Below are 27,918 nucleotides of genomic sequence, written 5' to 3'. Positions count from 1 at the left end.
ATAGAACTCAGTGTTCGATGTGCCCCATTTTCTCCTATGCCGTTAGGTACCTTAACCCTTTAAGGACGACTGGGTCACCCGTGACCCATAGAGAAAATAATTTTTCCTGACAACCTGAAGTTATTTCTTTCTAATGTACCTAATCACCTAAAGTACCTAATCACAAAGTAGAAAGATGTACGAATCTAGGATATTTTTTGCAAATCTCCAGCTACTTGCTATATAAAAAATATTTAAGCTCAAAAATAACGAAATTTCAAATTTTCACGTTGGTGCTTGAATTTTAATATTTTTAATATTTTTTAAGCAAAAACCTCTTGGGACTAGAAACTATAATAACTATACATAATATTTCTCAACAAAGTAAATATTATAGTCTATTGATATTTTCATGAAAGCTTCATAATTTTCATGGGTCATATATGACCCAATCGTCCTTAAAGGTAAAAAACACCGATTTTGTCTCTTTCATTTGTTTCATGTTTTTGTTTATGTGTACGCAAAATAGTTAATTATTCGTGTAATATTGTGTGATATATCGATTAGCTGAGACTTCCCAGTGCAATACTGACTGAAGAAGGTAATATTTTGATAATTTATGAGATACTTCTGCGTATATGTTGTAAATTCATAACTTTTTAGTCTTGTACATGACTTCAAAAATGGAAAAAAAAAAACATGATCAATGAACCCGAAATGATCCACATATTATGCCCGGAAGATAGCGATGATGCCGACAATCTTGTCCTGAACGAAAGCGACATAATATATTTGGAACAAGACGTGGATGAAGTGAACTTTGAAGTCTTCGTCGAGAACGCATCAACTCCGGAAAAACTCCCGGATCCACAGCAAGGTGCAACTGTACGTCTAAAATTCCCAGGGACAAGCAACATTGCACCTATCTATTACCATCAAACATGTTTCGAAGAAAACTGAGGTGCACATGGTGCTATCAGAAAAAAGGATTATAAGACCAATTGTATTTGCGAGGCATGCGACATTTATCTCTGTGTTACCTTACCGGTATGCGAAATTTGTTTCGATGAATATCATAAAAATTAAAAATGAAGTAAACAATAATACATTTTTTCATAAAAATTATTGTTTTTGTGTACAAGTCTTCAAGAATCTTTGAGACCAAAAATTAAATGAGATTTTTTAAAATTAATTTTTGATCGTCTTAATTTTTACTCGTACTCCAAATATTGTTTTTTATTATTACAAATGTATTCAAGTTATTTATCTTTCAAAAGTAACACAGCAAACGAGTAAACTAGTCGTCTGGAAAATTTTGTGTTTTTTTACCTTTAAGGACGATTGGGTCATATATGACCCATAGTTTTCCTGGACTCCTAGAGATGGGAAATTTTTTTTTAACCGTAAATCTGCTATTTAGGCTAAAATATCGCGGGAAACTTGATTTCGTTGAATTTCGCTCAGCGGAAAGCTTCTCGTCCTTAAAGGGTTAAGTTACGACAAGATACTTCAGCTTGAAAGCTTGTCTTGGGAGACTTTCCCTCAATTTACCCAGTTCTTTACCTCCAAAGTGTGAGGCTCTGGCTTCCATTAACTGGATGGAGGTGCCTAGTGGCTGGACTGTTCTTGAAGCATACGATCTGATGAGATAGGGCAGTGTAGGGCCTCAGACAGTATGCTTTTAATTTCAGTATTTATTTATTTAATTTTTTGCAATTTCGTTATATATTGAATACTATGCACTCTTAATTCATTTGTATTTATAAATTTCACTAATTCACCTACTAAAATTTCGTATTTTCGGCTATATAAGCTATGTTTGGAAAACAGAACACTTTTCAACCGTAATTCTAATTCTTTATTTAAATTTTTATAGTAAATTAGATTTAAGTATTTTATACATTTTGAAATGAAAAAGAAAGGGAATTGACTGAATATCCTTGAATTTTGAATGATTTGAGAGTATAGAACAGAAGAAAGGATGGGAAGTAAGTGAAAAACAGTGATAAGAAAACTAGAAAGAAATAAGCGCTATTGTAATTTTAAACTTTTACAACCTTGTATATAATTTTCTTATTAAAAATCTTAATTCTTAGCGTTTTCTTCACCCTAACATCTTTTGGCTAAACATTCACTGAGAAAAGTGTGTAGAATATAACCCATACTAACATTTAAAATAAACTAACACAAAATCTTACATGTTGCATTGTGACAAGTGGAAAAAATTATAAATGATCCCGCGAGAAGTGTTTATCATAGAAAAGTAATTCTTGTAAATAACATGCGTTAAGTTGAAACAATGATTTTCATTTTTCAAAAATGAACTACGTTACATCTTAACGAGAGAATTAAAAAAATAAATCTCAAACCTATTTTTAAAAATTTAAGAAATTTCTTAAATTGATAATTTCCATTTTTTTAATATGTGATAAAGCGTGTCAATTCTGTGACAATGTTATTTTAATATGGGTCAATGTCATTTTGCCTTCCTCTAAATTTGAATGAATTCACGACGTCAAATATGTACCGTCGTTGCGGGTGACTTTGCACGTTTTTTCGCTGTTTTTCAACTTTACCCTCTAAAAGTGGACAGTTAAAGTGAAGGGAGGGGGGTTAATGGGTAAAATTATTTGTATTCAGTTGTTAATGAATGGATTTTGTGCCACTAACATTAATTTTATAAAATTTTACTATGTTTAAAAAAATAAAGAAAAAAGGCTTGCACTGGGGATAAGGTGCGGGTGACTTTGCACTTTTTAATAAATACTAAAAAATCAACAATTTCTGATAATAAACGACAATGAAGATTTTCAGTTCTAAGGGTAAGATGCACGAGATCTACAAGATGACGTGGTCGCCATCTTGATTTGACGTTTCTGTCCGCCATTTTGAATAACTGTCAAACCCTAAAACTAGTCCGATTGGGTTGAAATTTTAGTATGTTGTAGCTTATGTCAAGACCTTTTCAAAATGTATCTGTGTTCCAGTCTACGTTAAGTATTTACCTAGATACAGAGGCTCAAAGTTTTAAATTTTGTAATACTCATATTTTGGCGGTCTTTATTTTTTAATCTTCAATATTTGAAACCTAAACGAAATGCCTCAGTAACTATTAAAAATGGTTGAGACTTTTATTTTATATATTTATTTACTCTAACATAATTGAAAAAAATAAACTAAAAGCGCATTTAATTAATTTTTTATTTTTCATCTTTGCGTAAACAGTTTTTAAGATTCTCAAATAATGCACTGTTATAAACAAAAACATTACTTTTCTTTTTGTTTGTTTGTTAGATCTCATCGCCTAACGATAGCGCTGCCTTTTCTGTGATGGTTTTGATAAAACAGGCTCCCTGTAATTCTGTATTCATGAAAATGTCAAAATTTTAAACTTGAAGCCCCTATATCCAGACAATCACTTGACCTAGGTCAGATTTTGTATATGTTCTGAAAAGGCCTTGACATCAGCTAGAACATACTAAAATTTCAGCTCAATCGGATGAGATTTTTGTTTTGACAGTTATTCAAAATGGCGGACAGAAACGTCAAATCAAGGTGGCGACTACACCATCTTGTAGATCTCGGTCATTTTATCTTAAGTTCCCAAAAAATTGGATAATTTTTAGCCAAATACTTCTATAATAAAGCTTTAGAAAGACCATTATATGCAATTTTATAACATAAATCATGCGTTCTTAGGAAGATAATAGAGAAAAAAAATATTTTAATAAAAATAATCAACAAAATCGAAGTGGATTATTCTAGCCAGATAAATTTAGATTGGATTTGGGCAATTTACTACTCTGAAATCGATTTTGGAATTGCACCTTCAGATAACTTTTTCACGGAGCCGTTTTTTGACAAAATACCTATATTAGCATTTCATTGACTATTATTGAAACTACAAGAATCCTTTTAGGGATCATTGTACCTTACTTGGTACATAACATATCCCTATATACTTTGACATGGTAGACCGGATCGGCGAAGACCATCAATAAGTGCTAAAAATTATGAAAATCTTACGGACAGCAGAGTGCAAAGTCACCCCCCGAGTGCAAAGTCACCCGCAACGACGGTACGTAAGAATTTTGGAATACCACCATAGTATCATTCATAAGTCCAAACATATAGAGCCACAATGAATATACATCTATCTCCAATAAAGAAAAATCCACAATTAGAAAATCATTCATGAAGGAAATTATTAGCAACAAATTGTAAATATCCGCATAAAGCTATATTTTAAGAGAGATATTTTTATCACATTCCCGCCCCATTTCCTCCGCAATTCTTTATTTTAGAAAGTGGACAGGAATTTGATCATGTAATTTTGTTATTCATGCTATGAAAAATGTCTTTCTTTTCCCCCTTTTATAGCATTCTATCTTCAATGAGACGAAGATATCATTATCATCACTTGAGTTACGGTTAAAGACAACGTCAAAGTATGCTATTTGCTGCATATTTACATAGATAATTGCATTGTTGACATAATCAGCGTCGCCATTCCATATATTATTGCAATTATTCTCGTTAACTCTTTCTCCTTTTGGTGAAAACAGCAAAAGGTACCTATATATAACATAGTTATGCTTTACAAAGTAGTTGAGGTAAACGGTCATTTTTCGAGCATCATTGAAAAAAACTACGGAAAATGCAATTGTGAGGAATACAATGTAGAGAGACCTTTCAACACTCTTGTCCACCTTGTGTGACTTTTTTTCTCTTTGCATAAACATTGAAAAAAAAATGAATCATTGAAAAGAATTTAAACGAATATTTATTAAAAGTTCCCTTGCAAAATCATACAGCAAAATTCGCATTTGGGTTTAAAAAGGGTGACAAACTATTTTAGGTTGAATTTTAGGAATTTTGCAAATAATTTTTTTGCAAAATTCCATTTATACAATAACGGTTAATCGTATATTGGTCGTTTCTAAGAATAATTTTTAAAGAAGGACTCAAAGAAAGTTTTCCTGGAACAAACCATATCTTTATCTCTTCATTTTCCCTGCAATTTTCCATATCTTCCTTATAAATTTTTTACGATCCTTCAAACTCATAAAAAAAGGATTGTATCTAGGGAAATGTCTCTTATGCAGTAATATTTTTCTTGAAAAAAGAATTAAAACCTCTAAAGATCGCAGGGTCCTAAAAGATACCGTTCTTTAAATACTTTCAGTAAAATTCAGAGAAAAAAACGTTTTAATTAATTATACTGAGAACCTTTTGTTAAAATTCTTTAGTAACGGTACCCTTACAACCCTATGAACTTCAGCAATCCTAGCTCCTTTTTTAAGGAGAATATTTCTCTAAACACGACAAAAGGATACAATCGAGGAAATACATTTAACGGAATTAAAGAATATTCGAGGATATTTGAGAAAAATCTGGATACAAGAGAGATAGGAATACGATTTCTTTTGGGAAAATGTTCCTTGAGTTCAGTTCTCTTTTAGAAAACGTTATTTGGCGTCAACAACTTACGATATGCCGTTATTTGAAAAAAGCAAGTTTCATAAAAATAGTTCTACCAATTTCTTAAGAATCCTTACTTTAAGATATCTGAAAAAGTTGACGTGATGGACCATAAGTTTCTTGGGGTCATACAGTGGTGGCCAAAATAATAGGACCACCCCTGCAAAAACCATAATTTTTTTCTTTTGTATTTTTTTTATTCCAATTATTTCAAATAATTTTGATGTAGAAATGTTCAAATAATTCCCTTACGTCGAATACAAATTGTTTTGGTCGCAAGAGATCTCTATTTTTCACAGAATATGTCAATAGTGATATTCTGTTTTAATAACGTAATAGGACCACTTTCATTTAAATAAATGAATGTGACCTATAAATCGAATAAGTGGGACTAAAGCTATATTTAGAAACTATAAATGACAATTTTCCTATATTATTGTCCGAATTGAATTTCAGTATTGCTGTATTCTGCGCAATATAGAGACCTCTAGCGGACAAAACAACTTTTATTCTACGATGTTAATAATTTGAAGATTTCTACATCAAAGTTATGGCAACAAGTTGGGAAAAGATATAAAATTTAAAACAAAAATAAGCTTTACAAAGTGGTCCTATTATTTTGGCCACCACTGTATGTTCAAGATACACCAAGGACTCCGAAAATATTTGTGATTTGCCATTAAACGAAAAAAGTGTTCCTTTTGTTGCCCTACCTTGTATGGGAGCTACCAGATGGAGCAGTCAGAGGGAAAATTTAAAAATATGTATTTAAAGCTTAACTTATACATCGACTTTATGCCGAATTTCATTAAGATCGGTTAAGCCGTTTTTGAGTAATAAATTATCAAAGTTGTGAATTTTCCGAAGGATATCATTAATTTCCCAAGGACTGACAGTCCTTTTTGACTTTGGTCTCGGTAAATTTTAAGCCATACACCAACACCTCCAAAATGGGCCTAGTCCCATCTCTGGCGAAGGGTTGGACCAGCTCCCATACATTTTTGCCCATTGTCCTTTTGGATGATTTTTGAGAGAAATTCAAATAGGAACGATGCCGATTTTTAAAACTGAATAAAACTTTTAAGTATTTAGAATTTAGGTTTTCGAAATTTTGATTTTCGGAACTTTAACGGGATTTTGATCCATTAAGGATTTTTTTACCCATTCGAGATTTAGACCCATTCCGAATTTTGCATTCCCGTATTTCGAACCATTTGGGATTTTGGCTTTCGGTCTTTCGGCGTTAGGGATTTTGTCCTTTTCGGAATTTTGGTGTTCGGAATTTTGACGGTGACCCATTGAAAGAGAAATGTCACGCTCTTCTGAAAATAAATGCCAAAACATCGATACGTCTCGCAAAATCCCTGGAGATCCTTTTATTCTTACCAAAATAAAGGATAGAAGTGGATTGAAAAATTAAGATTATATTAGCAATGCGAAAGTCGACTTATGGAATGGTTTCCGAAAACCCCAAGTCGTTATCTCTAACCATTTGGTATATATCTCTGGTATCAGCCGTATGGACGGATTAAGAGCACGAAATCATCTTTCTGAAATTGTCATATTCGCAAAGATAGTTCAAGAATGGGTTCCTGGGAGAGTAGAAAAGAAAGTCAAGAGCTTAGGGGGACTGGGGCAAATTTGTCAAAACGAAAATTTCAATATTCACTATTTTCTAAAATAAAAGAGACTGACGCTTGAAATTTTTATTATAGATAGCCTTTTCATGAACCTTCTTAAACTTACAAAGTTTCAAGGAATTCGATGAAGTATTATGTAAAATAAAAAATAATGAAATTTTGAGCCCTATTTTTGGAATATTTGGCTTACAGAAAATATCAATACTGATTAGCTCAATTTAAGCACATTTCTCGTCAAGATAGAGAAAAATTATCTTCGACAAAGTTGTAGAGGAATAAACAATTTCCTATAAAAATATGTCTATATTTGATATTTTTTCCGTTTGCGAGAGTAAAACGTCACAAATTATCCGAAGACTGACAAAATTTGCCCCAGCGATTTTGAGAATCTCCACAAAATCGACTTTTACAAAATTATTCGAAAATCACATTTCTTTCGAAATAGAGGAAAATAGTCTTCTGCAATGTTGTAGAGCAGTAAATATCCTATAAGAATATGCTCATTATAAAACGTTTAAGTTTTCTCAGAGCTCGTGAAAGAATTATATATGCGTTTTGATAAGTTTTGCCCCAGTCTCCCCTATATACATCTGTCTCTCTGAATTCGAGAAGAAACTCTGTACAAATTTCATTATACCATCTAAAATAATAAATTTACAAACTATTCTTTGTTAAACTCATTGAGATATACAGTGTTTTGCCTGGATAAAAATGGAATTTTATTTATAGGATGATAATCACTCATTGTCTGTGGGTGTCACTGTGAAATTTTTGTGCGCAAATCAAACATAAAATTTAAGATAAATATACGTTTTTACTATAAATAAAAAATTTCAATCAACTCTTGACTCGACAATCTTGCAAATATTTACTCAAGTGGACCATTGAGACACCGACAATATACAACAAAAGAAGTTTGGTACAAAATGAATATAATACTAAGGTATTAACACAGAAATTAATAAAAAAAAGGAACTTGTTTTTAAAAATTGAAAATTTATATGGTTATTTTGTATACCTTTGGTAATTTCACAAATGCGTTGACTTGTATACAGATAAATTAGCTTCTTTTTTTATCCACAACAACTTAAGTCTTGAGGAATTAATTGAACTCATTGGCGGACAAAAAGCAAGGAATTTGTAAAGTGATTGATGTGCCAAAAATAACTAAATTCACCATTTATATCAATCAAGTTGTTTGGAGAATTTAGTACAAGAAACCCAAATCTTACACTGAAATCTGTCGATAAACGATTAAACATGCTCTTTTTTTTCTACTGTAGTAGCATTGAAGTTTCTAAAACCATCGCACATTTTAAGAAGACTTTTGTGGAATAAGCTGATTTTGCAATGAGAAGCACAATCTTATGTGTGATTTCCATTTACAATTAACATGCAGAAACTACATAGAGGTGAAATGTAATAAAAATCACGAATTGGTGTTAATGGTAGAAAATTTTGTAGATAATTGATTAATAATTAAATACTCTTGTTTGCATTGTGCATATATGAAGACAGTCACATATATTTATATAGACAGTTTGTTAGTTTTTTGTTTGCACCCCAGATACATTTGTATTTTAATACCTCAATACATCACCGGAATTAATTTGCCGTTACACCCAGCATAATATTTTATGCAAAATACATGATACTTTGTCACTCGTCTCAATTTCATTTTAAGTAGCAATGGGTGAGATGTAATGAGGCAAAAATATGCAAATGATGTCGATATACTAGAAATTGATTCTCAATTGTAAGAATTGCTCAATAATAATTCTCCTTGCAATCTTAAACCAACTTGTTTTGGTCATACAAGATATACATATAGTATACGATACTTTTATAACCAACATTTTCCAAGAGCCATTCACTCTTGGTCTATATTTCGGTTAGATGTTAGACTTCAGGTAATCAACTTTGAAAAATCTTACAACTTCTCTTTTTTTTCTCTAACTCACTTGTTTTTCATTCATAACATGATTTTACCATGATTTTTCGTTACATATTTCTCTATTTGTTGGACCCGGTGCACCTGACCAAATGCCTCTCAACTTGCAAGCTTCAAACCAAATTCCAAAACTAATTGACCTCAACTACAGTGTTTTTTTCTACATCATGTCTCTTCAATCTTCTTTTTTTCACGATGGATGCAACTATTCCATCATTTTACTCCCCATATAAGAAGAAAACACGAGCTCTCTTAAGCCAAGACAAAAAAAAAGCTTTACAATATTACGTGGTCGGTATCTTAAGGTTTACGGAGTTGAGAAAACCGAGGAAACCACAGCATAAAAATTATAAGTGTTTGCTTTAAAACCATACTTCAAAAGTTTGTATTTAAATAATAAAATTCTTCTTTACAGTTGAAATTCTAAGACAATAGAGCAAGTTATATAATATACTTTATATTGAGGTTGTAATGATTTTTAAAGCATTGCCAGTATTCAAATTCAAAGTGTTAGCTATTCTTGGTCCATATTTGAAAAAATAAAGAATTGAATTGAAGAACAAAAAGGATACCACGGCATTACATTTGTTGCGGAAAGTTCGAACTTGCGTCCAACCAGAATATGTTCGAGGCATGAAAACCTTTCCCTAGTCCATAAGTATTTTCTTTATATTGAGTACATCTTAGATGTTTATTTAATAAAGTTTTTTAGATATACAACTCACGAGGTGGTTACAAGTTCTAGTGTTTCGTAAATACATATTTAAACCGATAAGATCATCGATAATTTCGAAAATTTTGCATGAATTTTGGTCAAACATTTATTTTCGGTTTAAAACCAGTTCAAACCCCACTTGTACCAGGTTTAGAGGAACTGAAAGATCTTTCCTTGTTGAAAAAATACCTACGTAGTGACAGCCTTAATGAGGGAGGGCCAGAGATCATCGTAGGAATGGTAGGGTCGGAGGAACGTCTGTTCGACAGGGAACCCCTATTGACAGTTTTGTCAAAATGTTGAAAATTATTTAATGTATCTAGAAAAATATAAGTAATATCACGTTTTTTCTATAATACCTTTTACTATAAACAGATATGTTCAAATTTCATATCCCAAATAGCACAGTGTAGGGTGTCAATTGGTGCTGACACGAGTTCTTAAAGTGTCAATAGACGTTCCTTTCACCCTATCAGTCTGAGAAAAACAGCATAATTTTCAGAGCTTTCAGCTCGGACTAAAAACCTTCAGAACTCAACTACCGATAAAGGTTTCAAGACTATAGACATAGATCTTCAGACTAGAAGTTTATCCCAGTTCCAGAAAGTTTCAAAATCTTAAATAGCAAGAAATTTTATTGTTTTTTTCAGAATTTAATGGATCATTTGCTCCTAATAATTCAATCCTAAATTAATTTTATCCAAAAAACTCTTTATTCGCAAAAAATAAAGGAATTCAAAACATATGGCTAAGTCTTACGTTTGAAGCCCGTATTAGAGCCCAAGCTGAAAGGTCTAAAAATAAGTTCCTGTTCTTCTCAATGTGATTCCATATTGTGATTCCATATACAATCATTTCAAATTTGCAACAATTATGAAAAATTGCTTTTCAAAATGTATTTACATAAAATCATTAAAACTATTTTTGAACTTCATACTGAGTCCTTAGTTTCAAATAAAATCAGAAAATATTAAGATTTCGATCATACTGTCAATGTCTTGAACTAGTAACACAGAATTAGTTAATAATCCATTAAGAATGGAAACAAAACAGTTGAAAATCGTCATGTTATTTTTATCACGCCCCAATTACTTAAGCCTGGCACTTTTAAAAAACATTTAACGCGTCCTTGTCAATCAAACTAAAGCATTATGAGTTTCAAAGTCTAAGTATCACTTAATTAGTGTACAGTGTACATCTTTTTGGGATATATTGAGCAAAAAAGCAGTTATATATTTTTCAGTGCAAAAAACAGCAAGAACTGCAAAAAACAATATCATCTTATCCAGCAAGAACTGTTTCTACCCTTGAATCTCATGTGCTCCCATTTTTCCCCCAGATCGAAACTGAAACATGGAATTCTCTCTATATCTCAATTAACGGATATCATTTATTGAATTACTTAATAAATGCAGCCTCTCACTGCAATATAATAAACGTGTAGTGTCTCTGATATAGATACATTACAATCTTACTACCGATTTAGTCACACTCTGATGCTCAGCACATCTCGAAATACCAAACAACTTCGGTATTCACAAGGTCCTTGCCCGGTCACCAACCGCGTGCCTCATGTTAGTAAATTCCATTCTTGGGAACTCTTGTGAGATGTGAGCATCACGTGAGAGAATCATATGATGCAGCTTCCTGGGAGAGAGATTTATGTTGTGCCAAAAAAGAAGGTACCACTCATCACGAGTTTCATCAATAATCTTGGGCGCGAGATCATTCACTAATAATATTGTGAAATGACTTTTGAAAGTTTTATTAGAGGAAAAATCATAAAAATCACCTTTTAATCGTGATGGGAACGAGACAAAAAAAGAAGCACCTAAAAAACATTAATTTTATGCTACTATTGGAATGCCTTTTTCTTAAAACATAGTATAGTGAAGATATTGTAGAAAATATGAATAAGAAAAATCATGAATCTTACATCATTTTTCATCACCTCAAATATGCCAAGATCGTTATTCATACTGGAGGATTAACAAGTGCAAGACCAATAAAACCAGCACAATTTCATTCTTCTTCCTTTTTTTACCATCCATTTTCTCTCATCATAAATATCTTCAGCCACCCAAGATACCACGCATACATGTACTGTGACCCAATTTGTATGAATTCACCTGTTTAACTGGAAATCCATGCCCTTACTGCCAAATAAAGCTCATAATTAATATATCAAGTGACATTTGCACGATATCTTTTGTAGATTCTTTTTTTAAATTAAGGTTTGGCTTGGCACGTACACGTAACTCTCGATGGCACGCATAAAATTTAATGCTAAATTACTATACCCAAGTAAGGGTATAAAAGATACCTTTCATATTATCCGTATATTCTCGATCTTGTATGATATGATAAGGATTTAAAATGATAGATTTCAAAAGCTAGAGTTTTCTTTGTCGATATGCAACGCCTTGCAAATAGATTAATCAATAATATCATTAAATGTCTCTTCAATAAATAATATCTGATTGCGTTAAGTATATCAGTACTCGGAAAGTAGTTCCTTTTCTTAGGTAAAAATCACTCTGCAATTTGATGTAATCCTTCTAAGTGTGCCTTATGCCCTAGACACACTTACGACTTAAGCCGAGAGACGACTTAGTGGAAAATGATGGAAATGTAGTTTGAATATTATTTCTAATATAATTACGCTAAGCCGTCTCTCGGCTACTCCTCAGGTCTGTCAAAGCCCTTAGCTAAAGTAGAAAATCTAACAGATTCCCTTTTTTATAAAAAAAAAACATTTGAACATTTTGAAGTACTCCAACCAACAAAGAATTAAGAGTTCGATGAAATTTGTGTCTTAATAAAGCGATATAATCTCGATAGATCTTATTCAAACTTCTCTCCACAATGTCCTTTCACATCAAAACAAATTTTCTTGGTTTATTTCAAAAACGATTTTAACGTTAAGTTTCATATTGGGATCAGTTTAGATAGTAATTCAGACAAATATTTTGTTTACGTATGGCAATGTTCTTCGGTCATTCCTTAAACCGTTATATTAATTTCACCAATTTCACCCTAAGAATTAATTCTTTAAAGGTAAGTAGGCAAAGAATCCTCAAATGTGCATCTAATGTTTTATGACTAGTTTCGGTCTTTTGTAAACCTGTATGACCCTGAAAACAGGCGAAGAAAAGTTTAACACAACGAATGAACAGGAAGAGGTTCAAAAAGTTTGGGAGAATGGGACAATTAAATACTTAAAAATCTTAAATGAATTATAAATCTGTGAATCAATAGTATCTGGAAAAATGGTTCTTATTCTGAAGTAAAGCAGGTAGACGTTGAACTGGGAGATTGGGAGTTAGGAATGGAGAATGGAGAATCTAAAAGAGAAAGTATATGATCTTCAATGATCTTGAATTATTCTTTCTAACGGGGTATCAAGGTCAAAACTGAAACAGCTCCTGTATAACATGTGTCTCAATCGAATGGAAGAGGCTTGCACTCATTTGAAGGGTCTTTAATTCATGAAATATCTATAAATCGGTTTTAATTTGTTTGAACTGAGTATTAAAAATATTGAATATTGCAACTGATTTTGAAGTGGTTTCATAGCCCACTGGCACTTCGGTAAACCCCTCTGAATTAATTGGTATCTTTATCAACATCACGGTATTTGAGAAATTCTAAGTCAACGTATTTGACAAAAAACAGCAGGTCCCTAACTTTAAAAATCGTAACCACTTTTAGTGCTATTTAGCTGAGTTTCTTCTTGATTCATACGTTTCTGCCGTAATATATCGTAGTTTAGATCAGCCATTCTCGTAACTTACTCGTCGCCTAAATCAACAGTTCTTGTACAATTTTTCTATTCCCCTATTAAGTAGGTAACTCCTGATTTGGGAGATGAGTAATTTACGACAATTGCTGATCCAAGATCCAAGCCAAAATATTCAGAATTACGTAGGGTAAGATGGACGGGTAATTCGGACGGAATCGTGTCTATTTTGGAATTTTGGGATTTGTTCACTGTTTCAGATAGTCAAAGAGAAAAAGAAAACCACGAAGAAGCATAAGATTTTAAATTCGAGACTACTACTTCGTTGTTTTTGCTTTTGCCATCTAAAACTGTTAGGAAATCATCTCACAGTTTCAAATTATACATGATTCCATATTCTAGACAACAAAATTTAATTTTTGTTGTAAACTACGCGTTATTAACTTGGCCTTTAGTTGCTATCAATCCATTTCGCTCTACACAAACAAATATCCATGAATAATCTCCAAAGTTTGGGTCCCGGTCCAAATCCCGAAAGCCAAAATCCCGAATGGGCCAAAATCCCGATAGCCAAAATCCCGATAGCCAAAATCCCGAATTCTTAAAAATGTCATAGCTACTCTCACGATTGCATCTGCGCTCACTGGAGACAAAGGGAAATGTTCCGTGTCTTGGGAAATTATTCTGAACATTTTCCTACATGTAATTTTATCCCTTTCACGATTTTGAACATTCGGGATTTTGGCTTTCGGGATTTTGGCCCTTTTGGGATTTTGGCATTCGGTATTTTGGCTGCCACCGCCAAAGTTTGATGGTTCTATTACACTGTGCAACAATTTTGAACTTTTTTTATCCCTGGGTTCTCATGCTATTTTTTCTATTACTATTTCATTTGGATTTTGCGCCTGGAATCTAGGCAAAACCGTTTTTGCCGTTTTTTGATACTTGGGTTCCTATATCTCCGATTCTGATGAACTGATTTATTTCTTACTTTGGAATTTGTTGTCCTTTACATGCCCGATAAATCCTCTGAACAGATGAAGTTCGTACAACTGACACCAGGGGCGCTGTAGTCTCATAAATGTCAGAAAGCATGGGAAAATCGAACTTTTTAGCAAGATTGTTAGAGACAGTCCTAGTTTTCGAGATATTTTTGATCAAAGTTGCTAAAAAGTTCGATTTTTCCATGTTTTCTGACATATTTAAGACTACAGCGCCCCTGATGTCAGTTGTACGAACTTCATCTGTTCAGGGGATTTATCGGGCATGTAAAGGAAACCAAATTATTCCATAGTGAGAAATAAATCGTTTCAGCAGAATCGGAGATATAGGCACCCAAGTATCAAAAACGGCAAAAACGGTTTTGCCTAAATACCAGGCGCAAAATCCAAATGAAATCAAAATGATAAATATTTTCATAAATCATTTGACCCTAGCAATAGAAAAAATAGCATGAGAACCCAGGGACAAAATCATCGTTGCACAGTGTTACTATTTATTTATAAAATTATTATTTATTTTATTTTTTATTTATTTCTACTGTATAGGGTAGCAATGGGGTTATTTGTAATCAAACGTAAATTTAAATTTTGAAATTTTCTTACTGTTTCAGATAGACAAAGAGAAAAAGAAGACTAGGAAGACTAGGAAAAAGTGCAAGCCCTGCAGCGAACTTCTTCGAAATACCAATTTGGGTCCGATTCTTAATTACCCTATTTTATATTTCAATTCATAAATAGTCCAATGATGTTTTCATCACTCGAATTTATCCAAAAAATCAATACAAAACCAATTTTCAGATCAAACAGTATCCTCAATTTCAAATTCAATCATTCTGCGAAGTATTTTTCACTTTTATTTTCTAGATAGATATCACGGAAATTATGTATTACACAAGAATGGAAATGAAATTTTATTGATGCCAAAAGCAACAAAATAATTGTATAGGTTCTATAAGTCAAGCCTAAAATTATTGATCAATTGATTTTGAACCATCTCGTGCTTCAAAAATTACAGGTACATATATATTTTCACCTTATCATCCACGGTTATCGTGTGTGTTGAAGTGCCTAAAACCGGCAATGGGTGGAATCATAAATTTGAGATTAAATCCCAAAAAGAAATGTATGTCATTACGCAATCGTACAATGTTTCTGTGCTTAAACACATAAAATTCAAGAGAAATGATCTTATATAGAGACATGAATTGTGTCCAAAATAAGAAATTAAAATAATTGACGCTTGTTCTTTGACATTGCGCATATAACACACACGGATTTCCAATGAAGAAATGCAAAGAGAAGAGATTCGTGAATCCATTCATTGTTGTCATCAAATCCACTTGCAAGATGTGACTGTTGATGATGGAAACAATATCCAACATCCCAAGTCATCCACTGTATGGTTTCTTCTTATTCAAAACCTAACTGTTTTTGAGACATTCGAAACGGGTTTGACGATGAGGCTTTTTTCACCTTTTTTTTATTATTATTATTTTCTTCACTGCCTCCTTATACTTTTATATTCTTCGTCCATAATTGTACTCAACGACGGTGACGCGGCATTTTGAGTGATAGAAGGAGAAATACGGCAGAAAAAAAAGCACAAGTCTCATGGAAGACGCGAATTGTACATCAACTTTGCACCTTAATCAACGTGCGAAGTGAAATGGCAATATTTATGGTGATTCACACACAAGCACGGCACGTACTATCAAACACCAATAGAATTTGATAGAGTTATCGAACATTCTTGAGACATTCATTGACAACGAATAAATACAAAAAAAAAATAGAATGTCTTTGAGAGTGAAAAAAATGTCTGTGGAATTTTGCAAAAAAAGATCTCTCTTCTATTTCGCAAATACCAGACCACACCAGACGTATACCACCAGAAAGAAAAATCACTCAAAATATATTAAGCTAGAAAAATGTGTAAGACAACAGAAGAAAGAGTGTCACAGTCAGATAAAACAAATCCCTGAGTAAACATCTCTCACAGCTACTGAATGATATTCAGTCCACTTTAAAAGTCAAATTTGAAACTCACAGGAAAAGTTATACATTAATATCCTATAGAGAGTAGCGACACGATAAAGATGTTACACCCTCCCAACTCTACCGCGAATATTGCAATATTTATAAGAAAAAAATCACATCCTACCTGATCAATAACTTCACTAAGTGGTCGCCCAGCAACTTGTAGGAATGATTCTGTGATGGATATTTCAGGTGAGATAAGGGCATCAGGTGAAGTTGGTTGTTCCGTTGGTGTCTTTTCCTTATTGGTGAAATGTCCCACTGGACGGACTAGGTATTGCTGTACACCGACAATCTGCAATAAAATTGAGATGAAATGGTCCATTAAGACAAATTTGCCTAATTTGAATTTAAATAAATTTTATCATAAAGATTGAACACGATTAATTTCCCCGATAAACACGCCATAATGTAGTAATTTTTTCACAATAAAATTAGCAACTGTGCTTTTATTTACTTGATACAGATTTCTGCATATAGTTTTGCAATAAAAATTTATGATTCCTAAACTATTTGTTACACTTTCATAAAGCTTTTTATTTTTATAATTATCACCAAGATCGTCTCTTCGGAATTCACAAGTTCGTGTATGCCGTAAGTCACTTCTATTCCAGAACTCAATGTAACAGTTCAAACCTCATATCACTAATAACTTAATTTATCATAAAATGTTCTTCATATTGCTATAGAGTAATTAAATGTTCAGTCTTTTGTTGTTAATATCTATAACAACATTCAAACCTTTCGAATTGATGTTTCAAATTCAACTCGATTGAGACCCAGTAAAATTTCTATAACAACAATATTCTTGAGTAATTTTATTGCAATTTTATTCCATAGCGACAATCATTGTCAAATCGCTAATACGATATTACACCCTAGACAGACTTTAGACCTATATTAAGGGTAAGGAGGAGATAAAAAAAACAACTCGACTTTTTAATTTTCAAATAATCTTTAAAAGCAAAGAGAGTAAAAATTTCATTTTGGGCAGTAAAATATTTTATTTGAGTCAGAAAAAAAGGAAAAAATGATCACAAATTAATTTGATTCACATCTGAGATGTCAAGATGATTCAGATTGTACTATTTTCAGTAATATTTCACCATTTTCATGCATTGTAAAGGCGATATTTCACACTTAAAAATTTATTTACTAAGCACGAATATACCCCCTATTATTAATTACTTCTATAAGATTTCTAAAAGAAAAATTTCGTCAAAATGACAGTGACCTTGAATTAGTCATAATAAAATGTTTACAAGGTTGAAATTTACACCTTAATAAACAAAGTTAAACACTAATAAAGGGATGGCAAAGTGTCCCAGGCTTTGCGAAATGCTCGAACTTGTGACTTAGATGCTATACCACAAAAGTACTTTCGCATCATTTACCGTTTACCGGCTCTCAGCCGATTTGAACCGAATCATAAATCTCTCAAAAGATCCCCCAAAATAGTGTTAAAAGTTTCAAAGGATTGATTTTCAGATAAAAATTTTTATCGGTTATGAAATGAACCGGTTCATTACCGATTCAAAACCGATTGGAACCGGTTTAGTTTTGTCGGAAATTCCAAGACCTTTCCAACGACCCCAAACATGACCCCATTTGCTTAATAAATGCGCTCTCTAGTGTCTTTTTAACCTTTGACCTTGAAAAACAGTTATTAGGAATGATTCAACGGGATTTTCGTATATGGACGATATGTCCACCTGGGTAATTTCTAAAACATATCCAAAAATGAAAGAAATCGCACGACGCGTGTTCGAGCAATTCCAAAAAAACATGGTTTTGGAAGGGAAGGTGAGGGTTGGGGGGAAAATCAAGGGTATATTAACGATCCTCGCATCGACTTATGGGGGGGCCCCCCGAAGGTGCCAAGTCTCTATCTCTAACCGTTTGGCCTCTAAAGCTGATGACAGTCGGACGGACAGACGGACAGACGGACAAACAGCGTAACGACATTTCTCAGAAATCGTCTGAAACGTGAAGATTTGTTGGGAAAAGTGGTCTCCGGGGGGTGGAAGGTCGAAATTTGGACGGGGGGTGAAAAAATCGAGGTATTATACATACAGTGGCGGCCAAAATAATGGAATTAGCTCCGCAAAGGCCACTATTTTATCATGAGCATTTTTGTTTATTCCAATTCGTTTAAATAATTTTGATATAGGAATGTTCAAATAATTACCTTACGTCAAATAAGTATTATTTTTGCCGCTAGAGGTCTCTATTTTTTACAGAATAGATCAATAGTGAAATTAGGTTTGAAAACCACGATTTAAATGAAAGAATGTGGTCTTTAAATCGGATAAGTTTAAATAAAGCCATATTTAGAAACCAATAATGACAGTTTTCTAATTTTTTTGGCCGAACTGAATTTCACTATTGACGTATTCTGTGTAAAATAGAGACCTCTAGCGGCCAAAACAACTCTTATTCCACGATTCTAATAATTTTGAGATTTCTACTTCAGAATTATATCACCAAATTGAGAAAAATACAAAAGTTAAAATAATATAAGCTTTACAAACTGATTCTATTATTTTGGCCGCCACTATATATACTACTCACTCCGTAGAGTTCGAGCGGTAAAAATTGAATTTATTTTTGCTGAAAACGATTTTCAAGTCTAACAGAATAAAGGGTTACGTCGATGAAGAAGTCTAAAAAAACAGAATAATTTCTTCAAATATATTTTTTCAACAAAATAAAAAAATATAATTCAAACTCTTAACCATATAAAAAGTACAACATTTAAACTACATTTTTGAAATTTACGTTTACAACTTTTAAAAGTCCATCAGTTAGGACGTGATTTTCGGAGACTATTTTCTAAAAAAATAACTTTGCAGTAGTCACGATTACTCCAGAGTAGGTTCATCAGAAGTTTAAAAAATAACTTAATATTGTCTGTTAAGAGATGATTAAACTCGTATTTGGTCGAAGAATGTTTTTTTTATAAAATTTTCCCAGAAAACAAAATTCATATTTTCAAGAATCCTTTTCCCAAAATATTGCTTTAATATTGCACTTTTATGGTTAATGGCTTGACTTATTTTTTTTTTACATTAGGGTAAGTTGGGGTAATTTGAAATTATGTCTAATTCAGAACGTTGGAATTTTATAACAGTTTTAGAAGGCAAAAGGAAAAAAACAACGAAGAAGTACTCCAGAATGTAAAGTCTTGTACTTCTTTGTGGTTTTCTTTTTCTTTTTGGTCAACTGCTGCAAAAGTTAGAAAATCTCAAAAATCCGAATTACCCCCTGTGTTGAAAAATAATTATGGAAAATAAGTTGTCTTTTTAATCTTCGTTAGCCAATGTTACCCCTTAAGACAAGTCATTTAAATAGTTTTTTTATCCCTGTCAAATCTGTATCGATTTTTAACAGTTATGAAACCCCAATGATTTTTTTTCCTAAAATTAATTTAAATAGAAATGACTTATGAATCGGGTTTTCAGCTTTCTTGAACTAATAAATAAATAGATTTTTGATTAGGACATACAATTTTGAGGTTGTGAACTTCTTTGTCTGCCTTAAAACACTTAAAATAAGCTAAATAACTGAACAGTGAGTGGCAGATCGGCTCATCGGCGTCGATCATCCTTTAAGATCGGTTGATCGCGCCGATGATCAGCACCTTTAAATTTTTTTTTCAATCGATTTATAACATATAAACGTATAAACTAAATGAATTTTAAAAGTTATCCTAAATAAGACAATATTCATCATGTATAATATTACAGCCCTATAAATAAAATTGGAATCACATGTTTATAATTTTCTTTATTGCAGAGAGAACTTCATGTGTTATGCAATGTTTTATAGTGGGTAAATAAATTTTTTATTAGTAGGTATACCCGGATATTTATAATCCATACATCATCTTCACGTGTCATATGGAGACTGAAAGTTGGTCTAGTGATTTTCTTACCCCAAGAGGCAACCATCGTATAAAGTTAGAAGAAATTTTTAGCAAGTTTATGAATTAAAAATAAACCACTGCTATATTTTAACTCATCAATTATGACCAATGTGTGAGTTTCTTTTGAGTCACCGCAAATCTTTTATACCGTCTGAAGATGTTATTAGTCTTGTCTTTAATGTCGTCTTGCAATGTTGAACTATAGAGTCCAGTCGCGCATCTTTATCAAACTGTTGAGACATTTTGTACACCGATTTTCCACAGTTGCAGAGGTGAATTTTAATTAATTGACGCGGGGATTCCACATTTAATGTGACCTTTTGGTAAAGCACTAAGTTTCACTCTTTTTTAATCTCCTGCAGACAGTCGAAAATTCGTCTGTATTTATGGAGAATTAACCAAGAAATTTTATTACGAGGCGCAGATTTTGGGTTATGAGCAAAAAGGTGTTTCCTCTTGAAAATTTTTCACAGATTATCTCTTTTTGCCCATGGTACACATCCCGAAACACAAAACAGTAAGACTGCTCAAAAGGTGCCATTATAGCACTAATTAATGCAACAGCATGCAAAAACATCTTGTAATCACAGTTAATTATATTAAGGTAGTAACACTTTTCGAGCAACAACATGACTCTATGGAAAAAATATTTATGATCTATCTCGTGTGTTGTTCTTTCATCATTTGACCAACATAAATCATAAATGTTCTACGGAGATGAGAGAGACACTGCTAGATAGTCCAAAAAAACAGCAACAAACTTTTATAACAAATTTGGTTGAAAATTTATATAATCTGTAAAGATTTCTGAGTAGAGATAAGAAGAAAAGTGTGAGTTTTTGCTACTTGATCTTTTAGCATGCAATAAAAGGTAATGATGATGATGATTTTTTCCCTTCGCAAAGTCGTTGAGACTTGTCAAAATTTCATTTAAATCCTTGAAATTAATAACACTCTCAATAAAAATTTTTATTATGATGCCTCATTAGTTTTATAACTACGTGATTTCTTGTTGACTCAAAATTGTGATGAATATAATCTTAAGAAAAAGGGTTGGTCTAGTGAGAAACCATTTCGCAGAATGCTCTAACTCGTGTGATCATTACTAAGCTCTAAACTACATTATACGTTTAGTTTCATTGGAATAAATAAAGTTGTGTAGCAGTGGAACTTGTAAGGCAAAACATGACCCACATGATCTATAAAAATTGAAGCCATTAACTAATATTATCTTACCATTTTTCGTACTTTTAAAACTAATTTCAATCGTTTCGTAAACCATTAAATTTCTGATAAAAAGAAAAGAATGGCAAAACACAAATGAACAAAAAATTAAATTTGGTCATAATATTCAATTTTGGTCAATATAAAATCTAAATCTTTGCAAAAATAAACCTAAAATCTAGTATTTTTCCTTTGCGAAAAGTTCCATTGAAATTTTATGGTGGTTATGGTTCCGGCATGTCTTTTAGATCAGGAAGATTTCATGAAATCAAATTTCACATTTCCTTCTTTCTAACACGTTTTGCATTATATGTATTTATCTTATTTCTTCGCATTTCAAATTCGATTGAACTATTTTGAATTTATTGTGATGTTTAGAAGAAGAAGAAGAGTCCGAAAGAATGAAATAAATGCAAAACAAGTGAGAAAAAAGGCGTTCTAATTTCAACTTCGTGAAATTTTCCTGATCTAAAAGGTGTGCCGAGGCATTACTAACCAAATTCAATTCTTACCGTTCATTTGTACAATCAATCAATTAATACTTCAATTTGAAACCATTAAGAACCATTTCGCAATTGTCCGGAAATAGAAAATCTTCCAAAGGAACTCGGATTTAACCCTTTAAGGACGATTGGGTCACCGGTGACCCAAAAATGAAATTTTTCCTACGGTCATCCAAAGTTGTGTTATGCCCTAAAAAAGTCAGAAAAGATGATTTTTTCTGATCCCCGATTTTTGACCCTCTCGTCCTTAAAGGTTTAAGCAATAGTTTGAAAACTACGCCTTTTGCAGCTGATCACTATTTGAATTCGGTAGAAGGATAGGTTCATGTGCATTGGCATAGACGAAATATCAACCTAAATAATTTAAGTGGAGAAGTGCAATTAACAGTCCTTTTAATATTCTTTGAGTCGACTTATTAATGGGCCCCTACAAAAACCTCAAATTGTTTTCTCGAACTGTCCGACCTATTGCTCTAGTAGCCACAAATCGACGAAGATCGTAAAGTTATTTTACGAAAATCACAAAATTTACAAAATTATATATATGACAATACTAAGACTAAACCTACCGAGCGTTTGTGGTCGTTTTTCGGTCAAATTACAAACCATGGTAAGATAGGATACTCAACAAATTTGTCTTGGAAAATAGCAAAAAATTAAAATTTAAACACTGAAAAATATATTACATGCATATTTTAAGAAATTCATAAAGTTTGATGGCAACTTTGTACCGTTTAAATATGTGTTAAATTTAAACCGGTCAATTTGACCGCCCAAATAGCAATTTGGAGAAAGATTACCGTTGGATGTATGTATTCTGGATTCCAAAATCGGGTTCTATGACGGTCGTCAGAGAGTCGAATGACTGTAAGTGGGGAATAATATGACAGTAATTACGGAAGTCATTTGGCGTCATAATAACTCTGAAATTACTCGCTCACGACTAAAATATGACGCCGACTTCCAGTAACTTCCAGTGTCCCTATAAAAAATCTTTCCCTCACTGCTGGGTATATCTGAGGGGAAATTTCACTTGTCAAGTGGTAAATAGAACTATTCAGTGTTGTAAATTCGCAAAGTAATTGATATTTTCGCGTGTTTTCTCAACAATATTATAGTGTGCATTGAGAGGAAAAGCTCTCCCGGTAGAGATGTGTGTTGTGATTCGAAAAAGTATAGTGCCGACAGGAATTAAATGAAAATTAAGCAATTTTAGGCATGATAAACACACAAACATTTTTTTTATAAAATGAAATTTTGTGGTTCAGGAGTTTGGTCCAGTTTCTAGAGTGTCCTGTGATTAAAATTTTGTGTCGAAAAACCTATTTAGTGAAAATTTTAAAAGATTTTTTTGTGTTGTTGCTATTCAATTGGAGAATTTTCGACTTGTCGGATGGCTCATTAAGCAATAGTCGAACGGCGAAAATATTCGCAAATGTGAGTAGTGAATTAGGGAAAAATTAGATAAATTTCCGTAGAACGTGGTAGAAAACAATAGAAAATATGAAGAATTGTTGAGAAAATAGTGTCTACGGTGGTAGTGCAATACAAAGTTGTAAAGTGCACTTAACGTCTTCCTTCAAAGTGCGTACATCGATTTCGTACCTATGCAGTAGATAAGGACGCCAATGCATTGTTTTTGACTCGTCATTTTTTGTATGGAAAAAGACCGTCGTTTGGAGTCGCTTTTGTTACCGCATGGCAGTGTAAACTTTAGAACCGTAAAATAACGATAATATTACTAATTCAATCTTGAGTAATGCTGTCACCAAAATACGACGCGAATACGACAAATTTTAAGATTCCAATTAGGAATAATCTTTTTGACCATTTCTTGTACACCAAAAACCAGTCATTTTTGAGTCAGAGTAATTTTTTGCGGATTGGGTCTTGGTAGGTTTAGTGTTAATCACTAAAAGGTTTAGGAGTACACAAAACACATAATACAAAGTTTAGGGTATGAGCTATAGAGGAAGGCTTTCACACTGCTTACACACTCTGGCTTCGAATAGGGTGAAAGGAACGTCTATTGACACTTTAAGAACTCGTGTCAGCACCTATTGACACCCTACTCTGTACCATTTGGAATACGAAATTTGAACATCTTTGTTCATAGTAAAAGGTATATTATAGAAAAAACGTTATTCTACTTATATTTTACTAGATACATTAAATAATTTTCAACATTTTGACAAAAGTGTCAATAGGGGTTCCCTGTCGAACAGACGTTCCTCCAAACCTACTTAATATTTTTTTTTCCATAGTCCTTTAATCAATCAAACCTATCTATAAAATGTGAGATCAAAATAACCGAGTAATTGGTAAAAGGGCATAGTAGCAAATCTGTTGGTGGTGGCCCGACAAGATTCAGGATCAAGTGATGGCCTGTTAGGGCATTATACCATCGGGAGACTTTCACTAATAGACTTTCTTAAAGATGTGCACCCTTCAACTCCCACTCAGAGGGCTCATTCTAAAGAACGAAGCACATTACGTACCCAATCAGTCTTTGGGAATTAGTATCAGATTAGTATCACAGGCAATATGTTTTAATAGCCAGATTTCCTGGAAAAAATAAATCTCAAGTCCGATTCATTAAAGGAATATGGAAACGAAGTGTTTGAAGCCAGTGTGTGCGATGCCTGAAAGCCTTCTCCTAATAAAGCCACAGGGCTGTAACAACACCACCATGGTATAAAACAATATTTAAGAAATAACAATGTTAATTATGGCTTAGATGTCCACTCGTGTGGGTAATAATTTCAATATTATTGCAATTGTATAACAAGTCATAAGAGTAATTGTCACTTGGATGAATAATAATTAGGGTCAACTAGGCGATGTGCTTTATGAGATTGAGATGTAACATGTACGTGGATAGACAGTCAATCTCACACGGGATTATCCTTAACCTTTTGTCCTTCACATTCTGAAACATATATATATTAGACACTACAAGTGTTGAAAGAGTGGCTATTAAAAACCGTCCCCAAGTGTTGTATGTGCGTAATTTATATTCAAATAGATTCTCCCGTCAATATACATAATTGCCAGATAGCGCTCATATTGAAGAGATATTCTTCTGGAGTATGCAAAAGTCAATGGGAAAAGATTTTTATATTCATCTCTCTCTCCACCACCTATATCGACAAATCACCATTTGCTATCTCTAACTGGAGAATTTTTTCTTCAACTCCAACTTGTCCATTAGAATATCTACATACACACAAGTCTCAAATTATTCCTCAAGGCTTCCACCATCATCATCAATTATTATTATTCCACTTGAATTGTGCATCTCTTCGTGCCACTAAACACTGCACAAATAAGAGTCATTAGTGTTTTGCTGAAATTTCTCAATAATATAAGTACAAAAGACCCACAAATACTATACATACTTGTAAGAATTATTCAAATATGTTTTTGAGAGATTCTTAGAAAATAGGATATAGATGTTGAAAGATTAGTACAAATAGCATATTGTGGATTGGTATTCCATTTCGAGATGCTATCTGGATTCATTAGACAAATTGCATTTGAAAAAGATGTGTTGGAAAGAATTGTTGATTAACATTTAACAGCAACTTCCATAAAACCATTTTCTGTTTGTAATTTTCTTCAAAAATCATTTCATGCAAAAATTTTTAATCTAAAAAAACCATTATAATTTTGATTAACATGGTAATTGATTGCAAAATATTCGAACTCGCGAGTTCGGTGCTGAGATGATTGAAATACTTTACTGAAAATATTGAATAAACATTTCAAAAATCAAAGTAATAATTTAAATTAACCTTCCCGAAGAAAGAAGAATCATCAATTTATCCTGTTTCAAGGAAAAATTTTAAAATATGAAATCTAAATTGAAAAACTCAGATTTTCTGATAAAACTATATGGATTTTATGATTAATTTCTTATTCATAAACCATCAAAACACAAGTATTCTTTTTATTTCAAAAGAAATTTTTGCAACATAAACTAAAGCATAATTTTGAAAAATCCGGAGCAAAATCTGGCGATTGGAAAATTTCAAAATAAAAAGACCAAAGCTTCAAAATTTAATGATTCTTGCTAAGATTTGAAAAAAAAATTTTTGTCGATTTTTTTCATTTTAAATTAAATACCTCAAATTGCTTTAAAATTTGTGACATTATTTTAAACTGATTGTTTAAAACTATTATTTAAAGATCTGGTAGTATTCTAAAACGACCAAATGATAAATAGAATAAGTAGAATATTAGGGGAGACCAGAGCGGTTTTTTTCTCAATTACTGAACAAATTGTAAATAAGGTAAAGTGTCCTATAATCGGCCGGTTCCTCAATTTACTTAGATTTGCCACAATTTTGCTCCTTGGAAAATTCAGGGGGCTAATTCATTTTCAGTCATTTTTGAGGAGACAGCATGAAAGATTAAACTGGGTGTAAATAAATAATTTCAATTCAATCACTGAACAAAAATAATTTATTTCTTTTCCATTTGTATGGGTATTAATATAAACATCGAAACATACATATTTTTTACTTTTCAAAATATTCTAAATGATGCGCAATTTTTCCTGAAATTAGAATGATAGGGGATCAACTTGCTTGAGTTAGTGAACGATAAATGTATTTTGTGTCCCTTTAAGGTAAGGGCTCATAATTTTGGACAGTCTGCTTATAAGCATCGATGTTCCAAGTTCGAAGTGCAATATTTTCAATACTAATTGATTTTTTTTATTACACTCTTTTCATAAGGGTTATTTAGAAACTTGGCAAGCTGTTTATTGTCTTAAAATTCTTATAATCTGCTTATATAGCGCTCTTGGTTTCGTCACTAAGAACGAAAAGTGGCGCACTCGTTAACTCTTTAAGGACGAGTGTGACACCGATGTGCAAAAAACAAAAACCATTTTTTCTATAACAATTTAGAGATCAAAATAACTTTCTATAGAAAAAAAAGGTTTTGTTTTTGGGGCATCGGTGTCCCACTTGTCCTTAAAGGGTTAAGGGTTTAAGAGCTTCTACATGAATTTCAACACAAAAATTTGACACTGTGTTCTTTAAATTCGCGGGTGTTTAGAATGATAAAATGTCTTTGAGTGTTATTCTCCTCGATTGTAAGATCTTAATGAATCATGAAACTATTTCACTCATCCATTGAGACCTCAAGTCCATTGAGATGAAAAATAAGTTCGACCTTAATGATTGCCATATTTAGGAATCCCCAAAATCTCTTCCTAAATCCACTGATTTCGCCGGTTTTTTCCAAGAATTATTTATGGTCATGAAAACTTTATTCTCTGAGAATTGTAAGAATAGTATCATGAAAATATCATAACAACTGTCACGTAAAGAAACATAGAGAATCACACTTTTTATCACTTCTCATGTTCTCACAAAGTATTGAATTTATCCCCTCGAGCACTATTCAGTCAAGCTAAAAAAAATACTTCAAACAACCCTATTCTAAATTACCGTAGATGCGAGTGACTTTGTCTCTAGCGTGTGACTTTGACCCCCTGTTGTTCGTAAGCTTTTCTTTAATTCTAATGTTTAAGAACAGTTTTTACCTATCAAACATGGTAAATCGGATCGGTAAATACCATCCTTAAGTTCTAGAAGTAAAGGAAAGCTTACGAACAGGGGAGGGTCAAAGTCACACGCACATACGGTACACAAAAGAATTATTTTAGATTTTGTCTAAAATGATTTAAATTTAAAGGTTATTTCGACATAATT

At 32.5% G+C, this 27,918-nt stretch overlaps 1 protein-coding gene across 3 annotated transcripts in view; it reads right to left on the bottom strand.

Moving 5' to 3' along the window:
- The window catches only part of LOC129803199 (RNA-binding protein fusilli), a 110,922-nt gene that overhangs the window by 55,846 nt on the left and 27,158 nt on the right, over positions 1–27,918 (bottom strand). For all 3 annotated transcript variants that reach the window (XM_055849612.1, XM_055849610.1, XM_055849611.1), the window contains exon 3: positions 16,668–16,838. In XM_055849612.1, coding sequence (XP_055705587.1) covers positions 16,668–16,838 — 171 coding nt within the window. The remainder of the gene's footprint in view (positions 1–16,667; positions 16,839–27,918) is intronic.

The sequence above is a fragment of the Phlebotomus papatasi genome, chromosome 2 (assembly GCF_024763615.1).
Source record: "Phlebotomus papatasi isolate M1 chromosome 2, Ppap_2.1, whole genome shotgun sequence".
NCBI classification, from domain to species: domain Eukaryota; kingdom Metazoa; phylum Arthropoda; class Insecta; order Diptera; family Psychodidae; genus Phlebotomus; species Phlebotomus papatasi.
This window is presented reverse-complemented; position numbering and strand designations above follow the sequence as displayed.